General features: G+C 46.3%; 1 protein-coding gene across 7 annotated transcripts in view; it reads right to left on the reverse strand.

The window, feature by feature from the left end:
• The window catches only part of kif13a (kinesin family member 13A), a 34049-nt gene that overhangs the window by 4655 nt on the left and 7043 nt on the right, over positions 1-22351 (reverse strand). For 3 of the 7 annotated variants that reach the window (XM_076737184.1, XM_076737183.1, XM_076737179.1), the window contains exons 3-37: positions 18208-18223; positions 16176-16236; positions 15217-15309; positions 14517-14697; positions 13259-13346; positions 12544-12678; positions 12321-12433; positions 12107-12218; positions 11736-11948; positions 11520-11630; positions 11296-11430; positions 10344-10474; positions 9988-10074; positions 9727-9902; positions 8377-8596; positions 7663-7825; positions 7367-7510; positions 7123-7272; positions 6665-6829; positions 6392-6565; positions 6049-6200; positions 5840-5972; positions 5497-5643; positions 4951-4983; positions 3899-3998; positions 3659-3785; positions 3506-3561; positions 3295-3419; positions 2427-2603; positions 2218-2310; positions 1945-2097; positions 1769-1846; positions 1618-1668; positions 981-1068; positions 733-884 (exon numbers count right to left, since the gene is read on the reverse strand). In XM_076737184.1, coding sequence (XP_076593299.1) covers positions 733-884; positions 981-1068; positions 1618-1668; positions 1769-1846; positions 1945-2097; positions 2218-2310; positions 2427-2603; positions 3295-3419; positions 3506-3561; positions 3659-3785; positions 3899-3998; positions 4951-4983; positions 5497-5643; positions 5840-5972; positions 6049-6200; positions 6392-6565; positions 6665-6829; positions 7123-7272; positions 7367-7510; positions 7663-7825; positions 8377-8596; positions 9727-9902; positions 9988-10074; positions 10344-10474; positions 11296-11430; positions 11520-11630; positions 11736-11948; positions 12107-12218; positions 12321-12433; positions 12544-12678; positions 13259-13346; positions 14517-14697; positions 15217-15309; positions 16176-16236; positions 18208-18223 — 4333 coding nt within the window. The remainder of the gene's footprint in view (positions 1-732; positions 885-980; positions 1069-1617; positions 1669-1768; positions 1847-1944; positions 2098-2217; positions 2311-2426; positions 2604-3294; positions 3420-3505; positions 3562-3658; positions 3786-3898; positions 3999-4950; positions 4984-5496; positions 5644-5839; positions 5973-6048; positions 6201-6391; positions 6566-6664; positions 6830-7122; positions 7273-7366; positions 7511-7662; positions 7826-8376; positions 8597-9726; positions 9903-9987; positions 10075-10343; positions 10475-11295; positions 11431-11519; positions 11631-11735; positions 11949-12106; positions 12219-12320; positions 12434-12543; positions 12679-13258; positions 13347-14516; positions 14698-15216; positions 15310-16175; positions 16237-18207; positions 18224-22351) is intronic. The other 4 variants (XM_076737180.1, XM_076737181.1, XM_076737185.1 and 1 more) reach the window with 4 other exon arrangements.

Consider the following 22351-nt stretch of genomic DNA (forward strand, 5'->3'; position numbering starts at 1 on the left):
AAACTGTGCTTGAAGTGCCAAAAGTATGAGCGCGCCAACACTTGTTGTGAGCACGAGGTCTATATGTTACACAGATATACATGCATGAATGTGTATCATTTCTCCATCTATTTATGTACATCCACAGTCATACACGCAGAATTATTCCTGGTCTTTTGCTCTGATCCTGTTGCTCACTGAGCCGTTGTGCTGCTCGGACTGATTTGTAAAGCACCTGCACCTCTTTTAGTCCACTTCAAGCACAGATGAAAACAAATATGCAAGGTTAGTTTAAATGGTTGTAACAGCCACAAACTTTCCGAAAAATCCAGTTATCACAAACGAAATCAAGTCAAGTCATGAGATTTCATAGCATAGCTTTTTGTTTTGGCTATGTGCAGTCAAAGTCATGCTCCTGTGAGTCATGCTCTTTCGTTTCAACACAGTGACATAGCCACACAGTGGATGGTGCCATCATGTTTCTTTTTTGTCTTTTGGGTCCAGTCATACAACAGAAAAGCCGTTTTCAAGAAAATCTTCAGCCGGTTTGGAAGTAGTAGTTAGTGACTTTTGTCAATGTATATTTACCATGTTGTGGAGATGTAATTTCATATGGTAACTGACATGATAACATGTAAAAATGGTGTTTGACAGACAGGATATGTGGGAAGATGGGGGAAGGGAACCACATGGCAAAAAAGAGATGAATACTCCCCTCTTGAGAAAGAGTGAATGTAACTCCTTCCTCCTTACCTCTTGTCCCAGCAGCGGCCGGGCCTCCAGGGCTTTCTTCGCCTTGTTCTCCTCCTTGACAGGCAGCAGAGACTTGAGGAACTTGGGTGGCTGAGGGGAGAGGACTTTGAAGGGGCTGGAGTTGAAAAACGTGGGGCTCTCTGGAACCAAACCTGTGAGGGAACATTCAGCGGTTCTGATGTAGCACCACAAACGCTGTTTCTCACACAAATGAGAGTCGTGACACGTTTGCTGTTTCTGCGGTTTACCTGGATTCTCCTTGCTTTTGATGGGTGCGCTGCAAAGCGAGCCCTCCTGGAGACTACAGTTGGTGCTGTCCACATGATCACAGTGGTCCTAAACGATAATACACAGGTTGTGTTGGAAAGTAGAAAAAGGTTAAAGTAAAGTTACAGTTAAAAGACCCTCTTCTATTGTATTGTACACCTTGAAAGCCCTTGAAAAAACCTTAAAAAGTGTGATCTTTATTATCAAAGGGACAGTTATGACAGCTCAGAGGACACACTCTCTGCCAGTGGTGGAAAGTAATGAGTACATTTATTCAGAGAACTATGCTTACGTACTATATTGAGGTATTGTTTCTGCAACTTTATACTTGTACTCCACTACAATTAAGATTTACTCCACTATGTTAATTTAAGACCTTTAGTTAAGAGATCAAGATAAAATAAACTACTAAATCATGATATTATTATAGGTAAGATAAGGAGGGGAAGGAAGGAGCAGTATATAAAGTCATTAAAATCAGCTCCACCTTTACTTCTTTTACTTACACAGTGACACGGCTGCTTTTATTTAAGTAAAAGAAGTGAGTACTTCTTCCACCACTGCTTATTGAAAAGCTAACTGCAGACTGAGTTTCGTGTTAAGAAACAAATGACTGACCTTACAGTCTTCGTCCTCACACCCAGTCAGGTCTATTTTACTGCATGAAGTCTGGAGAGCAAGAAACAACGTGTTATCAGAGTCGTACTATTTAGTAACAATCGGTTCCATGTGTTTCGGCAGGAAGTGCGGTGAGTGATGCATTTATTACATGCTGTACATTTGGTGTGCTGATACTCCTTCTTAGGTGTCTCCCCTTGGCAGTAAGTGCTTCCTTCACTGTCACAGCCTTCAAGGAAAAAAACAAGACAGGTGCATCTTTACAGGACCCCCAACAGATGATCTGAAGAGCTCTAAATGGCACAGGTGTAAAGATGAATGAAATACCTGTCGTAGCTTCTCCAGACTGAGGATGTTCTCCACTTCCAGAACTCCCCGTGTGTATTTCTCTATGTAGGTTTCTCCATCCTGAGTCTCCTCGCTGTCCCCGCGAGCAGCCATGAGGGCCAAGGTTTCCCTTTCCTCTGGCTCCTCTGAGGCCTGGAAGAGGGAGAAAACACAGATAAGTGCTGATGACGATAAACTCTTCACTGGTTAATTGTCACACATCCAGACAGCAGCCTTTGTTAGCCTTCAGTTATCAGAGAATCAGAGCTGTACCTTTGGTATGTTGGAAACGATGTCATAAGTCACACCACAGGAATAAAGCGTGTTCTTTAAGGACATTCTTCGCTTGAGACTCTGAGTGAAACTCTGCAGGAAAACAAATCAAAACTGTGTTAATTATCAAAACTCAATCCACTGCTTTAAAGCCCACCTCTGCTGTGGGCTGACCTCCTCTGCGTAAATCTGGCCCCTCTTGTGTTAACCTGTTTGTTGTAGATGTTGACAGCGATCCTCTTGCGGACCACCAGCTCCATGGAGGCAGGGTGGCTGAGCTGCACTGTGGCTTTGATGATCAGGTAAATGCGTTCGTGGGGAGACGTGATGCGGTTGAGGTGCACGGAGTCGTGGATGGATGAGTCCCAGGAGCACACTGCCGACACCTGGTGAATTAGACGAGTTGTGTTTTATTAATGTGGCTCCACAATCATCTACAGAGAGAGAATCTGCACTGGTCGGCTGTAACTGCACACACAGACATGAATTACAGCCATGTAGGTGGGCTATAGCTCTGAGTTTGCAGCAGTTGGCTAATGAGCAGAAAAATCAATGTCTCATGACACTTCAGCACAGTAAAGACTGTAGTGATTACTCTATGATTAGTGCTGCTGCTCAACATCAAAGCAAAATTAAGACGACCTTTCCATTAAATGCCTGCTGCCATGCATGACGGCATGCAATTACTAAACTGTGTAATTGTTCAATTATGCACATAATTGTAGGAAAAAATATATTGCCCTAAAGTGCTCTTGTCTGTGTGCAATTATCTGCAAAAAAAGAACTTCTGGCAACAACTAATGTAGTAAAATCAGCAAAATTCAACAAAGAGCCTTTGTCAAACCGCTGGTGGCTTAAACATATGCATTTTTACAAAAATACACAACACAAGAAGCGGATGAGGAACTAATGGAAAAACCAAAACTTTATGTTTATGCATAGACTTTACAAGCCAAGGATTGTATGGTGCTCATGTGACACATACAATGAAACTACGTCTGCATTTATGCTTGTGCATGTTTCCCATAGTTCCCTTTGTGGCCACAGGGGGGCGTTCAAGTCAAACCCACAGCTCACCTCCTCATCACTGTGCCTGATGATGGGCAGATAGAAGAACTGGCTTCCATGCTCCTTTGGCAGGATAGAGTTAACGCCTGCAGCATGTGGGCCGGTCAGCTGCTCATTTACTGTCAGATTATCCGCTGGTGGCATAAAAGACAGTTAGTGTTCATACAGCCTGAAAGGAAGCTGTGAGATATCTGTTATTTAAAGGGTGAGTCTGCCTCACCATTTAAATCCAGGAAGAGCACGGGGATGTGAGCTTCCATTCCTGCAGGTGGGGTCCTATAAGGGATTGAATATGAGGTTAATGGTGAAAAAAGCAAAGGGCTGTAAGCCAAGTCAATCTGACATGTGCTCAGAAGTGTGTTTGTGTTTTCACCAGTCTGCAGGAGCTCCAGGGATGCCACTGCCTGGTGCGGGTACCAGCACCGCGTTTCTCTCTTCTGTCAGGCCGACCCACTGCTCCACCAGCCGAGCCTCACGCTCAATATCCTCCTCTGATTTCTCTGGATGCACAAATGAGGATTAGAATGAGTTTCATCATGGACAAAATACAAGAACATACAGCAGCCACCTTGCGGGTCCTCCAGCGTGTGGTAGCTGTAACACTGGGACTCACCATGCTTATTGATGATTTTCTTGATTTGTTCATCAAGGTACTCCCGTCGTTTGATCAGGGCCTCTGACCAGCGCTCTCGAACACAGTTGAGATCTTCCTCCTGGAACCAGACAGAGAGCAGAATCAGCGCCAGCTGGCTCAGCAAGGCAGAGACTCTGCTGCAGGGCGCAGTGAGGCATTAACACTGCAAGGTGAGGGTGCACAGGGCTGATCTTTTTGAGGGACAACCATAACTGCTCCTTAATGCTTACAATAGCCAAGCCAAGTGTAAAGCTAATCCTGGTAAAAGTTCCCAAAACCAAGGTGTTAAAAATGAAAGCCTTCAAAGTCTGCTTTGTGACTGAAAAAGGATTATGGTCAAATTCTCCAATCACACTCACATAACACCTCCCTTTAACTGTTTTACAACTTACACACATGCATTCACACATACACACTTGCATGCGCACACCATTATGTCCTCACATGCAGCCACAGCCGCCACCCAAAGTCCTACCTGGATGCACAGCAGATTACTCCATGGGGGAACCACAGAGAGCAGATTCCTCTTTGCAAAGTCCACAGTAACCAACAGGCCTCAGAGCCAACCATATAACGCATCTGATGTCAGCACACTTCCACCATGCAAAGTACTGTAATCATGCAGCCATGCAATGCCCGTGTGATTAAGTGAGGCTTTTTATTCCTGCAGCTCTTCAGTAGTGACAAGCAAACAGCAGCATTAGTGTGCACAACCTGAGGGTAAAGGCAAGAGAGAGTGGCACAAGATCCCTGACAGACAGACTGCTGGCTGGGAGCTCAGCCATGGGTGGGACTGGATGTTGCGTAGAGGGCTGCCAAAGAATGGTTGATAATTACAGCATCAGAAATCATCATGTGCAGCTGATGTTTAATAAAGCACTCATTTAGCTGGTAGAGGCACAGCCCTCTGCCTCCTGCCTCACATGCCCTCAGCAACAGGCCTAGTCGCAAACACACGGTCAGCTGGGTTTCCTTCATGCTGCAGAGTGAACTACAGGGGGAGCAGCAGCAGGAGGAGACCGAGAGGGTACCTGATAACTATCCACATCGTCCTCCACCTCTCTCTGGCAGGAGAGAACAAACTCAGTCAAATGTGGGGAACCAGAAAAGGCGCCGACATGAAAGCTCATTGCTCAGTGATGCAAAAGAGCAATTTACGTCCGAGTTTATATGTTTTTGAGTGATGGATCCCTTTAAAAACAATAACCAGCCCCAGAATTGACTCTTCTAGTTATTCAGAAATGGGAAAAGAACAGAAAAAAGAATTCATTGCTTCCTTTCTACTCAGGGCATATCAGTGCATGTTAACAGAGCAAACAGGGAGCTAATGAGTTTGTACATTCCTTGGCCTTCTTTAGACTCACTGCCAACTATCCAGATGAACCAGTCATGGCATGAAAACTGGAGACGGACTTAACGTACTTTGGCTAAATCAGTATAATATTGTACATCACTGGCATGAAAACAAGCATAATGTACCCAAAACACTGTTGTGTTTTAATACAGAATCAGTTACATACACATTATCATCCCAATAGCTCCACAGTTTAAACATGTATATTTAAGCTTTCACGGACCTGGTAGCTGTCGAGCGGTCTCTGTAGTTTGGTGGAGCGAGCAGACACACAGCCGATGGAGACAGACAGCACAGCCTCCACCAGCAGAGGCAGGGTGCCTGAGTTTTGGACCGGCTTCACACACACCTGCAGCCTCCTGGAGTGACCCTGCTTGGACAAATCCCCATAATTCAACATCAGAGTGCTGCTTCCAGAGCTGCACTCTCAAAGTACTACATGTACGAGGGCGTTTAGAATAACATAATAGTCACCACCATAATAGTAATGATCCTTTTAAGTGTGTGTTTCATGTAGGGCAGCCAGTTTGACCTAAAGGGAAACTTGCTCATAGTTCTGCTCAGACCTGTCGGAGTTGGAAGACTCCTCCTGTGCTGATGTCTTTCCCAGGATGCAGCTCCACAGATGAGTACTCTCCCTGCTCATTCAGCTCCTGGATGGAAATCCACAGCTCGATCCTGCGAGACACCTCATTCCACCTAAACAGCCGAGATTAGTAAGGCGTGAAACGTCCGGGTCTGTGTGTGTCTGCATGTGCAAAAGTCCAACGTGTACCTGTCTCGGAGCGTCTGGGTCTTGGCCTCCAGTGCGTCTAACTCCCAGAGTGAACGTCCGTTCCCAGCACAGCGGTGACCCCACACCTCTATGGCCAGTGCTCCATCTGATATAAACTCCAAAAACTCATCTGTCACATGCACAACATAGTCCTGCACAAAGACAGTTGAAAATAAAAACAGTTAACAAAAGCAAAAGGAAAATAAAATTCTGATTAAAGCACCAGTGCATAGGATTTAGGGAGTTCTTTTGGCTGAGTGTGGCAGAAATGGAATATGAAGGTTTTATTAGTCTATAACCACCTGAAAATACTCATCACTAACAGAAGCTCCCTTTCACTCACCTTGCAGTGATCAAACTGGACAGTAAACTGGGCATCCGGGCTTCGAGGGGAAGGTCTGTCTGGGCTGACCATGGGAGGAGCCACAGCAGGCTCACCGTGTTCCCAGAAAGTGTACTGGCAGAAGACGAAGTTGGACAGGTTGAGCGGCAGACCGGTAGCCTCCCTGATCCGCACCTGCAGCGAAGAGACAGGATGAAGCTGAGTCACTGAGCGCTGACGTACTGTGGCGGTCTATCTCCCATGAGCATTTGCAGACAAAAATAAACCTTTTACCCTGCAGGTGAGCCTCTTGGCCATGTGGACGATCTCCCCATTGGTGTCCATCACTTCATAGCAGCTGCTCTCACTGGAGTTCTCGGATGAGTCGTCTCCCCCAGACAGGCGCTCTGGTACGGCTCCACTGATTCGCATCAGCTCAATGTGTAACCTGCCTGCTACCTACACGCACAGGACACGAAGACATCATCTCCTATTCAAAAAAATGTCCCAAACTGTCTTCAGTAGTCTACTGCCTCTTAATATGCATGTGCCCAAGCTATTTAAAAATGGATTTTTAGCACTAAATCATCTGTATTTCTAAAGCTTTTGGTGATAAATTTCAAGTAGCGCATTATTCTTTTTAAATATATGCGCATCATCCTGTAATAACGACCTCATATAGCAAGAATATTGGAAAGCTGTTCCATGAATAATTCATCAGTGTATTAATCTGTGTGTTGGTGTCCCCTTACCTCTCCCTGTTGGCTGATGATGGGGACAGCATATTGCAGTTTGACATCATGGAAAAGGCACTCCAGGAAAATGTTGGCCACTCCTATCAGGTTGTGGTTCTCTTGCGCCTCATAGAACGGGTCACAGTGATTGCTGTTTGCCTTGTTACACTGAGAAATACAGAAGACCACCAGAATAAGCAGGATGATGCTTTAAAAATCTTTTCTACTCATCTTTTCCTGCTTCTGAAGCCCTGTTTCTCACCGTCTCCTCTGTGCCTTCCTTCCAGTCCCTGTAGTGGTCTCTCATATCCACCAGTTTATTTTCCAGCTTCTCAATGGTCCACACCTGGGTCCCCTTCCCTTTTCTCCGCACCTGAATGGCCGGCTCGCTCACTATCACTCCACGCTGTATAAAAGCATGTTAACAGATTTAGACTTCCAATATTCCAATAGCTGCTCACACTCAACTGAGGACGATGAACTCTGTAGCAATGAGATACAATATCCTCCAGTAAGGTGGTGTGGCGGTAGTGGTGTGCGATTGCTGGAGGCTCTGACCTTGCGGTTGGCGCTGAGGTTGGCTGCAGGAATCTGAAGGGTGACCTGATAGTCAGTCAGTCTGTTCATCTCCTCTGCCAAAAAGTTGGCTTCTCGCACCAAGGTGTTGGCTTTCACGACCTGCTCCCTGAGTCGAGAAAGGCTCTGTCGAAAAAGCTCATCCCTGACACACACACACAAAAGAACACACAGATCATTCAGTCATGAAGAAGAAGGCCCATCACCTGTTATGTACCCTCAGTGTGGATTTCTATAGGCACTGCCTCCTCTTAGACACAAACAGCAGATGATTGACTAAACTTTAAAAACATGTGATATTTAAGCAGAAGAGTCACCGATGTCAGATTTGGCCCTCTTTCAGTTACTTCCAGGATAATAGCTAAAGCTAACCAGCTATCAATTACACAAATATGAGCTCACTGCTACAAAGGCCTGGTTCAGCACAACACACGCCGCTATGGTGTCAAGGTTTGAGGAAAATTTGGAACTGCAGCAATGTTTATATATAGTATCCTAAAAGCCTCACGCCTCACTGATGAACCTGCAGGAAGTGACCGACTCAAATAATATCCATGTGAGACACTTAAATGACTCTATGTTTAAATAAACTGAGGATACTCTGGGGACATATTTGACCCCTTCATGTTTAGACCTCATATGGTGAATGCACTTTGTTTTCAAAGTGACACGGAGTAACAGTATCCCTCCACTAACCGCTCCTCTGTCCACAGTCGCAGCTTGCTGTGTGGCGTGTGCGTCGGGAAAGTAAGGCGGTCACTGCTGCTGCGGTGGTGCTGCGGCGTTTTCTCGGGAGACAGCTGTTGCCGCAGCGACTCCAGCTCTCGCTCATACATCATCCTCTGCTCCTCCAGAGCCGTGCGCTTCTCCTCCAGGTACTGCTTCTCCAGCACCTGGACCACGTTCTGCATGGGGTCTACACACATGAGAAACAACACATTTCACAGTCTAATACAGAGGTCTTCATTATGACTTGAAGGAGGAGCAGGGAGCAAAGCTTCTTCAGTAAAGGAGCAGAACAGCAACCAGAAAACATCACAAATAGATGCTAAATAAAAGAAATTGTAGACCATCAGTGGCTGCGTTTATGTGCACAAAATATTCTGGCTTTTGAACTTATTATGAAAAAGACAATAAACCAAGTTGTTTAAAAGCGAGTGTTTCTCCGTCCAACCACAAACGTGGGATTTTCTTTTGAAAAGCCCTGCAAGCTGTTGGCAAGGCAACAGAGCTGACCACAAACAGGCAAGAGGACGTGTGTCACAAACTGCTGTCAAAACCCCAACTGAGGCGCACAAACCCGAATGATATCCATGTATTCCAACAAGGCCTCATTTAGAACATTTTAACAGAAGATGCCGTTAACAATGAATATTGTCATATGTGGAATAATGGTGTAAAATTAGTGTGCATGTACTGGCTTTGGGTTTGGACTGTTGTCAGCGTGGGCCCCAGGAAACCGTGACGTCCATTTTCCACCACTTTCGGAAATGTTGAGACAAACTGTCTTAATAATTAATGCAAAAACTTCTCTGACCTCAGCTCCACCCAGGTTGCATCTAACCACAAAAATCTGGATTCTGTTGCATCAATCAACTATGAGGGAAATTACAGATATCACATGAATACTCATGTTTGAATGACTTTATGGCACATGTATCTGAAATCACGTTTACTTCTTGTAATGCTGATGTATAATCATGTTTATTTCCTATTATTCTGAATATTGGAAATGTAACCTCTATTTGACTAAACTTCAGTGCCTACCGTGGTACCATAAATGTAAGAGAAGGGCTCATGAGATTTGCATGAAACTGTTTAGATTTTAATGTTATAACAAGTAGCATTTTCAAGATCAAGAGGAGAACAAAGAGCCGAGAATGGCTTCACAGTAATTCAAGTAAACAGTAACGTAAAAGATGTTATTATTTGGTCAGAGCAGCTGGAACACGCTGAAACCTAAGTGGAACACACACTGCATACAGCTGTGGCCTGAAAGCCTAAAGGATAACGTAGATTGCAGAAGACAGATTATCCTAACCATACCATTGCTCCCCAGAGTCTTCATTATGACCTCCATCTGGGCAAACTCATAGCTGTAGTCCTGCTCAGAGGAGGCCTCGCTGGCGGTCTCCACGTCTGCCTCAATGAAGCTCTCTCTGGGAGAAGCTCGCTCCAGCTCCTTCAAACGGTCCCGCCGCTTTCGTTTAGGCAGATTAATCCTGCAGAGCAACGGGACCTCCAGTCAGTGACTTTTCCCATTTCATGACAAGCTTGAATGTGGACACACTCTGAACAGTCTTATACCTGAAGAAGTGATTGTTGCCCCATAAGATGCGATCCCCGTGCCACAGGTGCACCAAGGAATCGATCATTGTCCCGTTCACACAGGTCCTGCAGAGAACAGAGGAATTCAAGTCTAATAAAGGAGATGTCAGACGGTATTATAATCTTCATCTTTAAACGGGGAAAACTAATTCAGAGGGAACAACGTCTTTGTAGCGGGAGGGGGACATGGCTCTGATATCAAAGCGAGATCATAGATTCCTGTGCAGTGAGGTCATGTGAAACACTGAGGTCCAGTCATCCATGAAGGAGAGAGACGACAGAGAGACAGACAGAGATAGGCACACTGGGCTGGAGGTAGCTGTAGAGTAGCTCACCTGGCGTTCCCTATGGGCATCAGCGTGACATCACCATCTGGGCAGAGCTCCAGGAAGCAGTGCTCCGGCTGGATACCGATCCCAAACAGCTGGATGTCCTGAGACGTATCGGCGCCCACGCGCGTATGCTCCTATTCACAGGTGGAAAACAGATAAACGAAACTACAATGGCAGATCTGGAAATAACTGCACCTAACACCTTGTCCCACCTGTCAGGAGCTGCAAACTGCTTGTTGAAACACCTTCACTCTTCAGTTTTCATGAGATTCAAGAGTAAAAACGATGCAAAACCAGGCCTAAGTGAAAAAACTTGTGTCTCTCGTTGAAAGAGTGGGCGTTGTTAAACAAACATCCAGCTTCTAGAGGATGTCCTAACCCTGCAGCGAACTAACCCACTTCACTCATTCCACACTGATATGCCAGGCTGGCCTGCAGGACTCACACAAAGGCCTGTTGTTCTGTGCGCTGCACAGGCTGCTTTTCTCACATGCCTCTGCTCTTACAGGTCGAGCTAACTGCTCGGTTGTCATGTGGACCACTGCAACGTATGCGCTGTGTTTCGGGGCCTTGGTCAATGGTAAATATTATGGCTGTGGTATGTGGGAGGCCAAGGTTGTGGGTCTGTGTCATTAACGATATACTCTAACACCAGGGAGCAAATGAGCATTGTGTCACTGTCCGGCTTTTTTGCAGCACCTTCTGTACGAGGTGTTTTGGATTTCTGACTTTTGCAGCCACTATAAACATTAAGCTGCAGCATTTGCCACAACACGTTATCAAGACCTTCCATCCATTCCTTGCCTTCGCTCATACAATTGTTTCTAAAATAGGGAAGGAGAGACTTGGCAGAAAAACGTCCGTCCTCACCATGTATAATGAGGCATAAAGTATCTTTCATTGTCATAATGTATTTACAACTTGTGGTGAATAAAAGGAGTAAAAGCTGTATTACCTTCAGGTAGTAGACCAGTAGCTCATTCAGGGCAGGATCAGCATTCAGGTTGACCAGGAAACACTTGTCCTCGCCCACTTTAATCCCTGACGTCTCCAGAGAGATGCCCATGCTCTCCAGCTGCTTCTGACGTTCCTGTAAACATAGATAAAAGTAGTGTGACTGTGGATATAAATGTGCTGAATTAGAATGAAACGTTATGGAGTCTCCTTCTGAAGGCATACTGTGGCAATCTCCTCCGTCTTCCTCAGTTTCTCCTCCCAGGTGACAGTCATCTCCTGAATGAGTTTCTCTGACTCGTGCAGCTTCTCCTTCAGTTCAGGAGCCTTCATGGACTGATGGGAGCAAAGGAAAAAAGACAATCAGCTGGATCATCGTGTCTGGAATCCAGTCACTGATAGTTTGTGAGTCTCCTCGGTCCACCCAGTCCCTTCCCTCACCTCGGCCTGAGAGAGCTGCACTTTGAGCTTCTCCACCTCCTCCCTGAGCTCTCTGATGATCCGAGCGTTGGGGTCTTCGTTCACCACGGCGTGGTTGACGATTCTCTTGGCTCTGTCGGCGTAACGGAGCGTGGACAGAGTCTCTTCGTAGTTATCGGCCGCTGGACTCACGGTGGCTATCATGGCCGTCTTGCTGTTGCCGCCGAGATTGTCCTGAAGATACGAAAACATGTCGCAAGGACGCATAGCTGCTAAATCTTTGCTTTCAGTCTGCACGCAAACGACACTTTCTGGTCACATTTGAGCACATCTAGAACAATCACATATTATTCAACAGAAGGCAGTAATAAATATGTTTTTAATGGTCAGACCTTCAGCAGCCAGGTGAGGACTGAGTCTCTGTACGGCACAAACTTGGCTTTCCCCTTTCCTGCAGACTGATCAGCCAGAGCAGAAATCACACAGCCTAATGTGGTAAGAGACCTACAACCACACACACACAAATCCATATCAGAGTTAACCTAGCCAATGATTCACTGGACTTACATACGTTTGCATGCATTTAATATTCTAAAATATACCCACTTGTTAATATTGCTGCCCTCTTTGAGTCTCTCCCCAGCAGCTCCAGTCTTGGACACCCTCTCACTTCCTGCCAGGTCGACCAGACTCATCTTGCTCACCTTCTCCCCCGAATTCTGTTTACCACCACAACACGAGCCAGCAGTCAGCAGATGACAAATGAGGTTTCAGCAAAGTCAAGGAGCAATTCATTGTGAAAGAACGTTAAAAGCAAGAAAAGACTGACCCCGGACTGAAGGTCGTAAAGCGTCTGTGTGACAATGATGCTGAAGACGGCATGTGATCGACTGCTCTCCTCGTTCATGTTGGTGGCTGCCACTGTGCGAGATTTGTTCCCCTCGGACATTAATACCTCAATGTCCTGAAAAACACAGAGAGTGAGGTCATACAAGGAAATACAGTTTAGGAAAGTTTGAAAAGAAAAAAAAAAAGAGACAGAATTTGAGCACATTCAAGAGGATTTAAGCAAAACTTGAACTTGGGTTATTATGATAACAGTAGAGTCAGACGGTATTCACACATGGCCGTGTGCCATGTGATTCAGCTGGGTCACAGCAGACAGTGGGCCAAGGTTGTGGGCAATGTGCTGGACTAATATCAGGCAGAGAAGAGCACAGAGGAACAGGGTGGAGATGTTTAAACTTAATTAAGGAAGGCCCTGCCAAGACTTGGCATGCAAACTACAAAAAGCCCCATGACTACATCCCCACATCAGGAACATGTCGTTAGAGTTTCAGCATTTGGGAGGATTTGAACCTACATGCTTATTGTTATGTAAATCAGTGGCTTGACAACTGGGGATTTGATATAAAGTCATTTCTGCTGCATGCCCTAAACCCTGTCTATGCTTATGTGAAGAAAGAGGCCTGTGGTCAGTGAAACAGGGTGAATTCAGCTTCCTCTCTGGTCGCAGTGTGATGACAGAAGGGTGAAAGACACACCTCAAAGCAGGTCACAGCCAGCTGGGACAGACCATCCACGTATGGACCCAGGACTTTGTGTTCCCGAACTTTCAGGGACTGTCGGCTCCTTCAGGAAGAGAGAGAGAGAAAGAAACACAATGAGTGAGTCCTTTTCATGTCGCGTTTCTCAGCGCTTATGGCAGCTCAATAAATTCTCTCCCCGGAGAAGCAAAAAGCATCTCCTCTGACCTCGAATGCTCGATCAGAATGAACAGAACTAAAGCTCATATGACTCATTGGAACATTTTTTCAACTTCACATCTAGGAGGAAATTCCAGTTGGTATTTGGCGACAATGCTGGCAAAGCAAACCTCATGTGCACTACAACTGCAATAAAATGTGTGCAGGACTGACTCAAAGTGTAACTTAAACTCTGCTTACTGATAAATGTACCATGTCACAAACTTAAAGTAGGGGTGTGCAAACTGCTGGAGCTCATCTTCACCTGGCTGCTTGCCAGATGTTGAGGAGAAAGTCAGTGAATCCATCTAAATGGCTACAGAACCACTGAGGCCGGCAGAAACCAGGTTCACCGTTTCCACTCACAGCAAACAATAGGATGTAGCCACTACAAGCTAAGCGTGACAAAGATCCTATTTACACTTGACTCTACATCATGTGTCTACATCACAGCCAGTGTTTAATCCTACAAATCACAGTGGCAGATGGACGGGAAGGCTGAGAGTGTGAGGCTCATACAAGAGAGAGGAAGTTGCCATCAAAAAACGGGTCTGGCTGCATCTTCACACATCTGCAGCACACAGAGCGCTGCACTGTAGTCCCTCTGTGGGGCTCGGCTCACAGGCTGCTCTGACTGCTCTCCTGCTCCCAGCTTCACTAACAGATGTCCCTGAAACACACTCTTTCACAGTTCACTCTCCCCTGCAGTCTGTCTGCCAACCCACATCAGACCACAGAGGCAAAGAATGCTGCAGTGTCAGAGGACGACGCTGGCCGCTGCTCTGCAGGAAATGACTGGGTTGAGCTTCCTACTCGCATCACTCTGTCGCTGTCGCCCATTCAGGCTGCTAGACACAACAGAGCTATAAGCAGAGATGCAGACTAACACGGTGAGAAGTGGCGGAGGGGTCAGTGCTCTTGCTGCAGTTGGAGTGAATCAAGACTATGAGAAAATGACAGAACAGTTTGTGCAACCAGCTGTGTGAGTCACCGGCAGGCCAAAAGCATTACCAAAGCATTAGCTCATTAAATTCAAGTGCTTATTCTTCATACTCACCCTTTGGGATCGAGCAGGTCACGGACCTTCTCATTGTAGATCTCCATGTAGGACACCTCCACCTTAAAAGTGTGGGCCTCGTTCTCCTCTGTGTGGACCCTCTCAAACAGCGAGCAGCAGAGTCGAGGGATTAAACCTGGCTGCTCCCCATTCCCCATCATGGAAAAGGACTTGCCTGAACCTGGATGGACATTGCAGAGTCACACTTGATTGCATCGCCTATGAAGAGGAGTCTACAGAGCGCGGTGCTTCAAAAACAGCAAATTTGACAAAGTACTTGACACATCTTAATTTTGATCTGACAGTTAGAGCTCTTGATTCGATGAATACTATGCAGAAATCAAACCAAATACCATGTGCCTCCACTTTCCATAAACTAATGTGCTCCTTTTTTCTCACACATCAGGGCGACTTGAGGGCCACCGAAATATTGGTGGCCTCCTCTTCAAACTTTTCAGTAGGTGTGTCTCTTTGGCAAACATTTCCTTGTACGGCAGGAAGCAGGATAAAGAAGCTAATCTGATTCACGGTGAGGAAGGATATGAGTTAAGTGATTCACCAGCGTGATCAGAAATACAAGTCTTCCTGTTGGTCAAACTTTCTACGGACACATCTGGAGACAGCTCGCCCTGCGAATGTACTTAAAGACATAAAAAAAAAAAATCAACTCAATGTCGATTTCATCTGGATTTTCACTTACCTGTTTGTCCATAGGCAAATATGCAGGCATTATATCCCTGGAATGCATTTTCAAGTATTCCCTCTCCAAGGCACTTGAACACCACCTCTTGACCTTTCAGACAAAGAATCAGTCACCATGGATATTATGGCAAACAGACAAAACAGCTCTCTCTCTCAGCTGTCTGGTTTTCATCTGTGTGTGTGTTTAGTAAAGTGGACACAGAGACATGCTGATGAGGGCCACTGAACAAGAAACAATGCAGAATAAGATTGGCGAAAGGTGACAAATTCCTGTGTGGTCGTGTGGAAAATGTTGGGCCGTGTAGAGAAATCTCTTGTTTCGCTCACTGTCGTGCTCCTGCTGAATGGGACAGCTGTTTAATGAGCTAAATAAAGACCTTGGCCCGGGCCCTTGAGGCAGCCCTTCACCGAGCAGACTGCCCTGTCGCTTCAGCGCAAAGCTGATGTAAGCATTGCATTTCCATCACAAATGAGAACGATGTGACAAGGAAAACATCCACAATGACTATGTAAATCTGCCTCGGATCGGCAGTAATAACCTCTTTGTATAGATGTGACCAAAACTGTAGCTGTAACCTTTTCTGTGCAGAGCTCATTAGAAAAATGAATGGAGGAAAGAATGAAACTGAATTTGACCGTGTGGGTGATAAGAAGTAAAACACTGATGGATAATCACAAAAGCACTTTAGCATATATTGCACATAACCACATGATGATTTTATTGTTTTCAGACAGTGCAAAGATGATTTAATGTATTCACTCATAATGCAAACTCATAATCCGTATACGCACACACCGCGCTTTGCTTTGCTTTGCATGATGCAAAAACAGATTCCCGTCAAATAGGGAGTTTCCCTGCGCTATTGAAGCACAAAGCTCAGCAGCTCTTCACATGGGACATGATCGGGCTCCTTTGGTGATGAGTAAAGGATCAGGTTCGCAGCGTTTATGACTCACCAGCATATTTGGGAACGTTGGACTCATCCATGGACCAGAAACAGTGGTCAAAAGCGAACACCTGCAGAGGAGACAGCACAGGCAGTGTAAACACACACTTCTCACACCTGTCCAAGCACGTACAGTACAACACAACCTGATCTTTAGCGGTCTTAGTTCTTCTGTGGTACAAAAAACAGGCTCATTGTGCCGTACTGTAGCATGCCACCCTGCAGTAAATCAGCAGGACCGAGCTTGTCCAAGTGAGTAAGATGAAGTCTAAGTGAGCATTGTTTGAGGTAATGCTCGTTAAGACCGTGCCATGACTGTCTGCACAAATCCACTGTTCGCTGCTGCGTGTTTTGTCATAGTGGCTGGAGTTAAATGAATTCATAAATCAGGGTCAGCGCTCCCCAGAAGAAATTCCAGCACCCGCTGACCCTTGTCTCCAAGGGAACGGGGCTGTAGCTGTTCCCGGTGGCGCAGGCTGGCTCTCAGCCCTCATCGCCGGGTCTCACAACACAGATTTGAGCAGCAGCAGAGACCCCTTGTGTCCCCCAGGCACCTGCATAAGCTCTGCACGGGCAACACACAGAGAGGATGCTCTCTGAGAAAGAGCAGTGGGCTCATTTACCAAGGACCCCTCCTCACAGACAAACCAGCTTCTGTTACTGTAAGCTAGGCTCCAAATTCACCCAAACCCACACATCTAATGCTCCACTTCGATTTCCCTTTAAGAAGTTTAAAGGCTAGTTAACGAATGTCTCTTTGTGCTCTATTGCATTGTATGGTTTCATTGGTTAAATAAAGAATAAGAAACCAAACTAATACTTGTATCACAGCTCTGACACTTCTCAGTGCAGACTGCACTGTCATGCTGCAGTGGAGGCACAACACTGCTGCACATTACCCCTCCTGGCCTTCGGTGCACTGCTGCTGTTCTGCAAAGCACTTTCCCCTGCACAAATACCCCAAATAATTTAATTCCCTTCTAATCATAATAAGGGCTATTGGCCAGGGAACCACTGGTTGCACAGTCAGCATGTGAAGCACTGAGATCACTCAAGGCTTTGAAAGCAAGACCTCCACTAGTGACTTCACAGAAGTGAGTGGGTGCCATTCAGAGGGACAAAAGTGCCATCATTCTCAATTAGGGCTGGTTTGGTAACTAGGACTTCATTCTCCTCTCTGTCTCTGTCCAGCCTGAGGGTGTGACTGCACAACAAATTGTTCTTGATTGGACAATTACTATTAATCAGCCGTACAAATAATGATGAAGCGGAGAAGCACAATGCCCTTTTTGTCATTTCTCAGATGAAAACTGGTCGAACGTGATTGGACTGCAACCTCCGTTTACCCTTTCAGATGCAGGGAGACTAATTTGAGTGCCACCATAACTTAGCAGACAGCCACGTACTCGTCTAGCTGAAGGGTATTACAGGGTAACTCAGGTTCACGGGCCCCAGAGACCACGCACGCCCGTGGCCCACACTAATACTCTTCCCGGTCCCGTCAGTGGCCGAGTGTACTGAGCACAAAGCCCGTCCCTGGTGTGTGAAACATCTCTGAGCTAGTCACCAGCGTGTTGTCAAGGGGGGAGGTGGGGGTGCACTCCAACAATGCAGCTTTGAATGTGCACACACACTGCCCCAGTGTCCGCGCTCATCCCTCTCTCATTGTAGAGCCTTTGTGGGTGTTCACGAGATCTTAGAGCGCTGACACATTCACACGGACATCTATCCGGCTCCTGCTGACCAACCAAACTGCTAAAACACTCTCAATCATGCCCCTAGAAACAACGCCTCAATGGTAGATCGACCCGTGCAGGATGCTTCTCAGCCCCTCAGGGGAACAGTGTTGCCCGTGCAGCATCCTGCTCCTTCTTTCAGTATCGGTGATACCAGGACAGTCAGTGAGAAGTCACTACAAACGGCTAATTGCACTGAAAATAACTCTTTCCGCTAACACTGTGCGTCAGCTCTGTCGATGCTGGACATTTTTTTTTTTTTTTTTTTTTTTTTTTGAGCAACAGCAACAGATGAAAGTTACATACCTTCGGTTGTTTCCTGCTGAATGAGAGGGCCAATCCATCACAAACAGAAGCAACCCACAGGGGACACAGAGAGAGAGAAGGAATAACACAGTTAGCATTGATGCAATTTGACAATCAGAACATGTTCACACTCAGCAAGATGCAGCTGCTCTCTCACAGTGGGAAACTGCCCATTGTGTTGACACAAACAGCTTTTTACAGAGGAAACGTGTGCATGAAAACCAAAACAACGATTTTTTTTATGACACCTCAGACTCCTTTCTAACTGTACGCATTTCCCAAATTCCTGGTGTGACTTCCTCATTCACTCCTTCCCGCATTTATTCACTCATTCATTCGCTTCCACACAGTGGCGTTTCCTGGTGGTAGGTGCTGCTGTGATTGGGTTCATAATTGGGCCAGTGGAGCGTGAGGAAGGGAAGAGATTTAGGTTTCAATGTCCCACTGACTCTGTTGAGTAAATAGCTCTTATGCCTGTGGACTTAACAGAGAGGCCGGGTTGGGGAAGCCGCACTCAGCACTAGCAGCTGCCGGAACCGAGGACAAAAGAGTAATATATATGGCGCTAAGTTACGTGGGATTATTCTGTTAACTGGAGAGGGAATTCCCCAAAGCAGAAAATCTGTAACACTAAAGTATGACCCAACAGCTCTGAGCAAACGCTGCAGATATTCCAATGCAGAGCTAGGAAATTACATGTGGGACTACTGGTGCATGTGCATGTTGCTGTATGATGCAGCACGACATATAAACCACTCAAGTGCTTCTACATCTGCCACAGCATCGTCCTTCAGCGGTCAGCAGATCCCTCCTGCAGGCGTCTCCTGGCACAGAGACAGAGGAGGGCATCACCTTCACACAGTAACTAATACAGGACAGACTGCTTTAGGAGGACTGAAACACTGCACCAAAGCGTCTCACACACACCGAGCTGAGTCACCAATAGCGGCACGCCTGGAGAGCTGCGCGACAATACCCACAAAAAAACGGGTCTGCACTTATTAAAGATAAAAAAGCAAGCAATAAAAAAGCAGAAAAGTAGAAATTAGGAAGGGTTTTGACTCAGGTCATTAACTGTGCTCAAGTTCATTACAATTAGGGACAGAGAAGAGAGCGAGAGGGTCCGGAAGTAAAAGGAAGAGGGCCTCATTTAGGTTCATACTCTGAATCTGAATCTGGGCCACTGACAACCACTGTGACTCGGTCTTAATCAGAACAGACAAAGACTGCAGCAGGGCCCCTGTCCTCTAGCTGGGGCCCTCCACACTGCAGAGCAGTGAAGGGACGTCCGTGAGGGGCTGGGAGATATGTATCAGCATCAGACAGCAGGAAGCACAGATCTGAAGACTCCCTATGGGCAGACTGGGAGGTGTGATCAAGGACCACTGAGCAGGTCCCGGTCCACGTTCAGTTGAAGAGTAAAAAAAAAAAGTCAGATTCTTCGAATGTCGAGATGAAAAAAAAACACGTGGGAGACTTATGACAACAAATAGACAGACAGCAGCTACAGCCCGGTGAAGGACTGGACAGATACAGAGAACAGATGTGTCCCTGCGGAGAACAAAAAGGACAACAGACGCAAGACCGGAAAGAGAGAGAGAGACACACACACACACACACACACACACACACACACACACACACACACACACACACACACACATTGAATGCGGAGACAAAAGACATGCGGTCATGGAATGCGTGCAGTCTGGACTCTGAAGCAGAAGAAAGTAGCTCTCGCTGCTGCAGTGGACTGGTGGCTCTCGCTCATTGTGTCATGCACTGTATGTACAGTGCGCACTGCTGTGTGTGCTGCACAAGACAATGGGGGGAACTGTTTCTAACTGGCTATATTTAGGACTTCAGACGGCTACTCTTTCCTCACAAAGGAGGAATAAGGAATTCAATTTATTCCAAAAACGTAGAGTCTTTCCTTACCCCCTCCCCAATCATGATGTTAAGATCCCACCCCCAGTAAGTTAAAGAACATTAGGCTCCAGTTCTCCCACTCTGCTTTAGACATAATCTCTTTAATCTCCCGAGAAATCTGTGTCCGCCTTAGCACTTTTGTACCTTGCTTGTGGGCTATGTAAGCTACGTCCTCTCTTTCAGTAATTCCAACATGGAATTTGCGGCTCTTTAAAATCCAAAGAGATTCACTCACTGCCACATATGACGAAGAGCTGGAACTGGCGAGTGCAATGCAACACACAGTGATCACAAATGATTAATTCTATCGTAATCACAATATCTTAATACACATCACTCCACTTAAGAAATGCTGCCGTTGGCCACTCAGTCGCAAATGTCAGACAGCGCAGCCCCAGATGACTCGCGCGCGAAGCCCGCAGGCTGTTTGCTTGATAATCAGCGTGCATGTCAAGTCATGGCTTGTGGGCTTATTAATGGCTGTGTTGGGGTTGAACAAGTGTATGACACAAATGTATGGCACAGAAGTGCCAGATAGCATCAGATTGCTCCCCCCTCAGAGGCAGATGAAGGCAGATACCGCAGAGCCAGCAGGGCAGGGCTGACGTCTAAAAGGCCCGTTTGGGGGCTGGTTCTGAGTGCCTTAATGTGTGCGTCATCAAGGGCACGCTCAGGCTCCCACGCCTCCAGCTACCTGATGCCAAAGCACCCATGAATGATTTCAACTTGGCTGAGGGTGGAAATTGGCCTCTCGCACTACTACGATGGTCCCCATCCCCCTCACATTTTGCTCTTCTTTAGAAAATCCTTATTTCTCGTCACTTTTAGTCAGAAGTACCTCTTCAGATCATTTCTAAAGTCACTGTTGAGGGTCAGATTCCCTCAGATCACAGATATGCCACCGTGCATGCTGGTGCCCAAAAGGAAGGTATGACAAGAGGGAGAGCAGCAGTGGAATCCCCCCTGTGGTTATGGAGCCAGATTAAGGCCACTGGGTTATTATGCCACCGAAAACTGCACTCTTCTAGCCCAGTAGGCAACACACCAGATTAATCTACAGTATTATCCACCCACTGAAGCATCTATCTACCCTTAAAAAAATTACATTGCATGCCCACGTACTCTGAAGCCTCAGACAAACAGTTATTCAACATTTTTATGTATCGTTTATTTAATCTGACATCCCTAAATGCACTTTCAACTCACAGATTGGGAGCAGGCTTTCCCAGCCCCAAATCTGAGTTTGAGATCAAAATGAGAATAAATCCAAATCTAGATGCTACAGCTCCCCATTTCCCAATGCGCGAAGGATATGTCAGATTCATCAGTGTGATTTAGCAGGCTTTTCTGATGATATAATCCTGCTGCTCAGATGGAATATGTAAATCACATGGACGAGGTTCACCCCCCACTGAGATGACATTCACAGCATTCATCTGCCCTATGAGCACACACTCACAAACACAGTTTTTTTTCCTGGCACGCCCCTCCATTGAGTCAAATTCCTCCTCTCGATATGTTGCCTAAACTATGCCTCCCCCACCCTTTTAACCTCCATTTAACCGCACATATGACTTTCTCCCCTGTTTGGCTGCAGACAATTACAATTCAACAAGCTCCAGAGCCAAACAACATCCAAGGCTCTAAGTGTGTGTGTGTGTGTGTGTGTGTGCGTGTGAAAGTGTTGGGTTACAGCGCAACATGCTCTCACAGGCAACGAGCAAACATTTCAGATGGTCTCCCAGTATGTTTAGAACCGAGGACGTCGGTCCCCACCCACTCACAGCAGAGGTCACCCTGCTGCAGACAGACAGACAGACAGACGAGAGCAGGAAAATGCCAGGCAGAGTTACAGTAAAGGGGGGGTGGCTCTCACGTCTGACCAATAACACTCGAGATGACTCCAAGGAAGCACGCAGCCCAGTGTTGGATTGTCTGCTCTGTCACTTTTAAGAGCACGAGTGATCCAAAAGTAAATATGACGGGGGCTTGAAGTCAGAGCTTTACATACAGGATGTTCTAAAGTATTTAAAAAAAACAGCTCCAGAGGAAGCTGGTTTGCTGATGACAGAAACAGAAGTGCAGGATAGAGCGAAGCTACCGAGACAGCTAACTGTGACTTCTGCCACACAAACAATTTCTGGAACTTCTTCAGCTTCATTACGTAACACATCAACTGTAAATCTCAGCGCAGATGTACGCAGGTCCTTAAGTA

Source organism: Chaetodon auriga, chromosome 8, assembly GCF_051107435.1.
Source record: "Chaetodon auriga isolate fChaAug3 chromosome 8, fChaAug3.hap1, whole genome shotgun sequence".
NCBI classification, from domain to species: Eukaryota; Metazoa; Chordata; class Actinopteri; order Chaetodontiformes; family Chaetodontidae; genus Chaetodon; species Chaetodon auriga.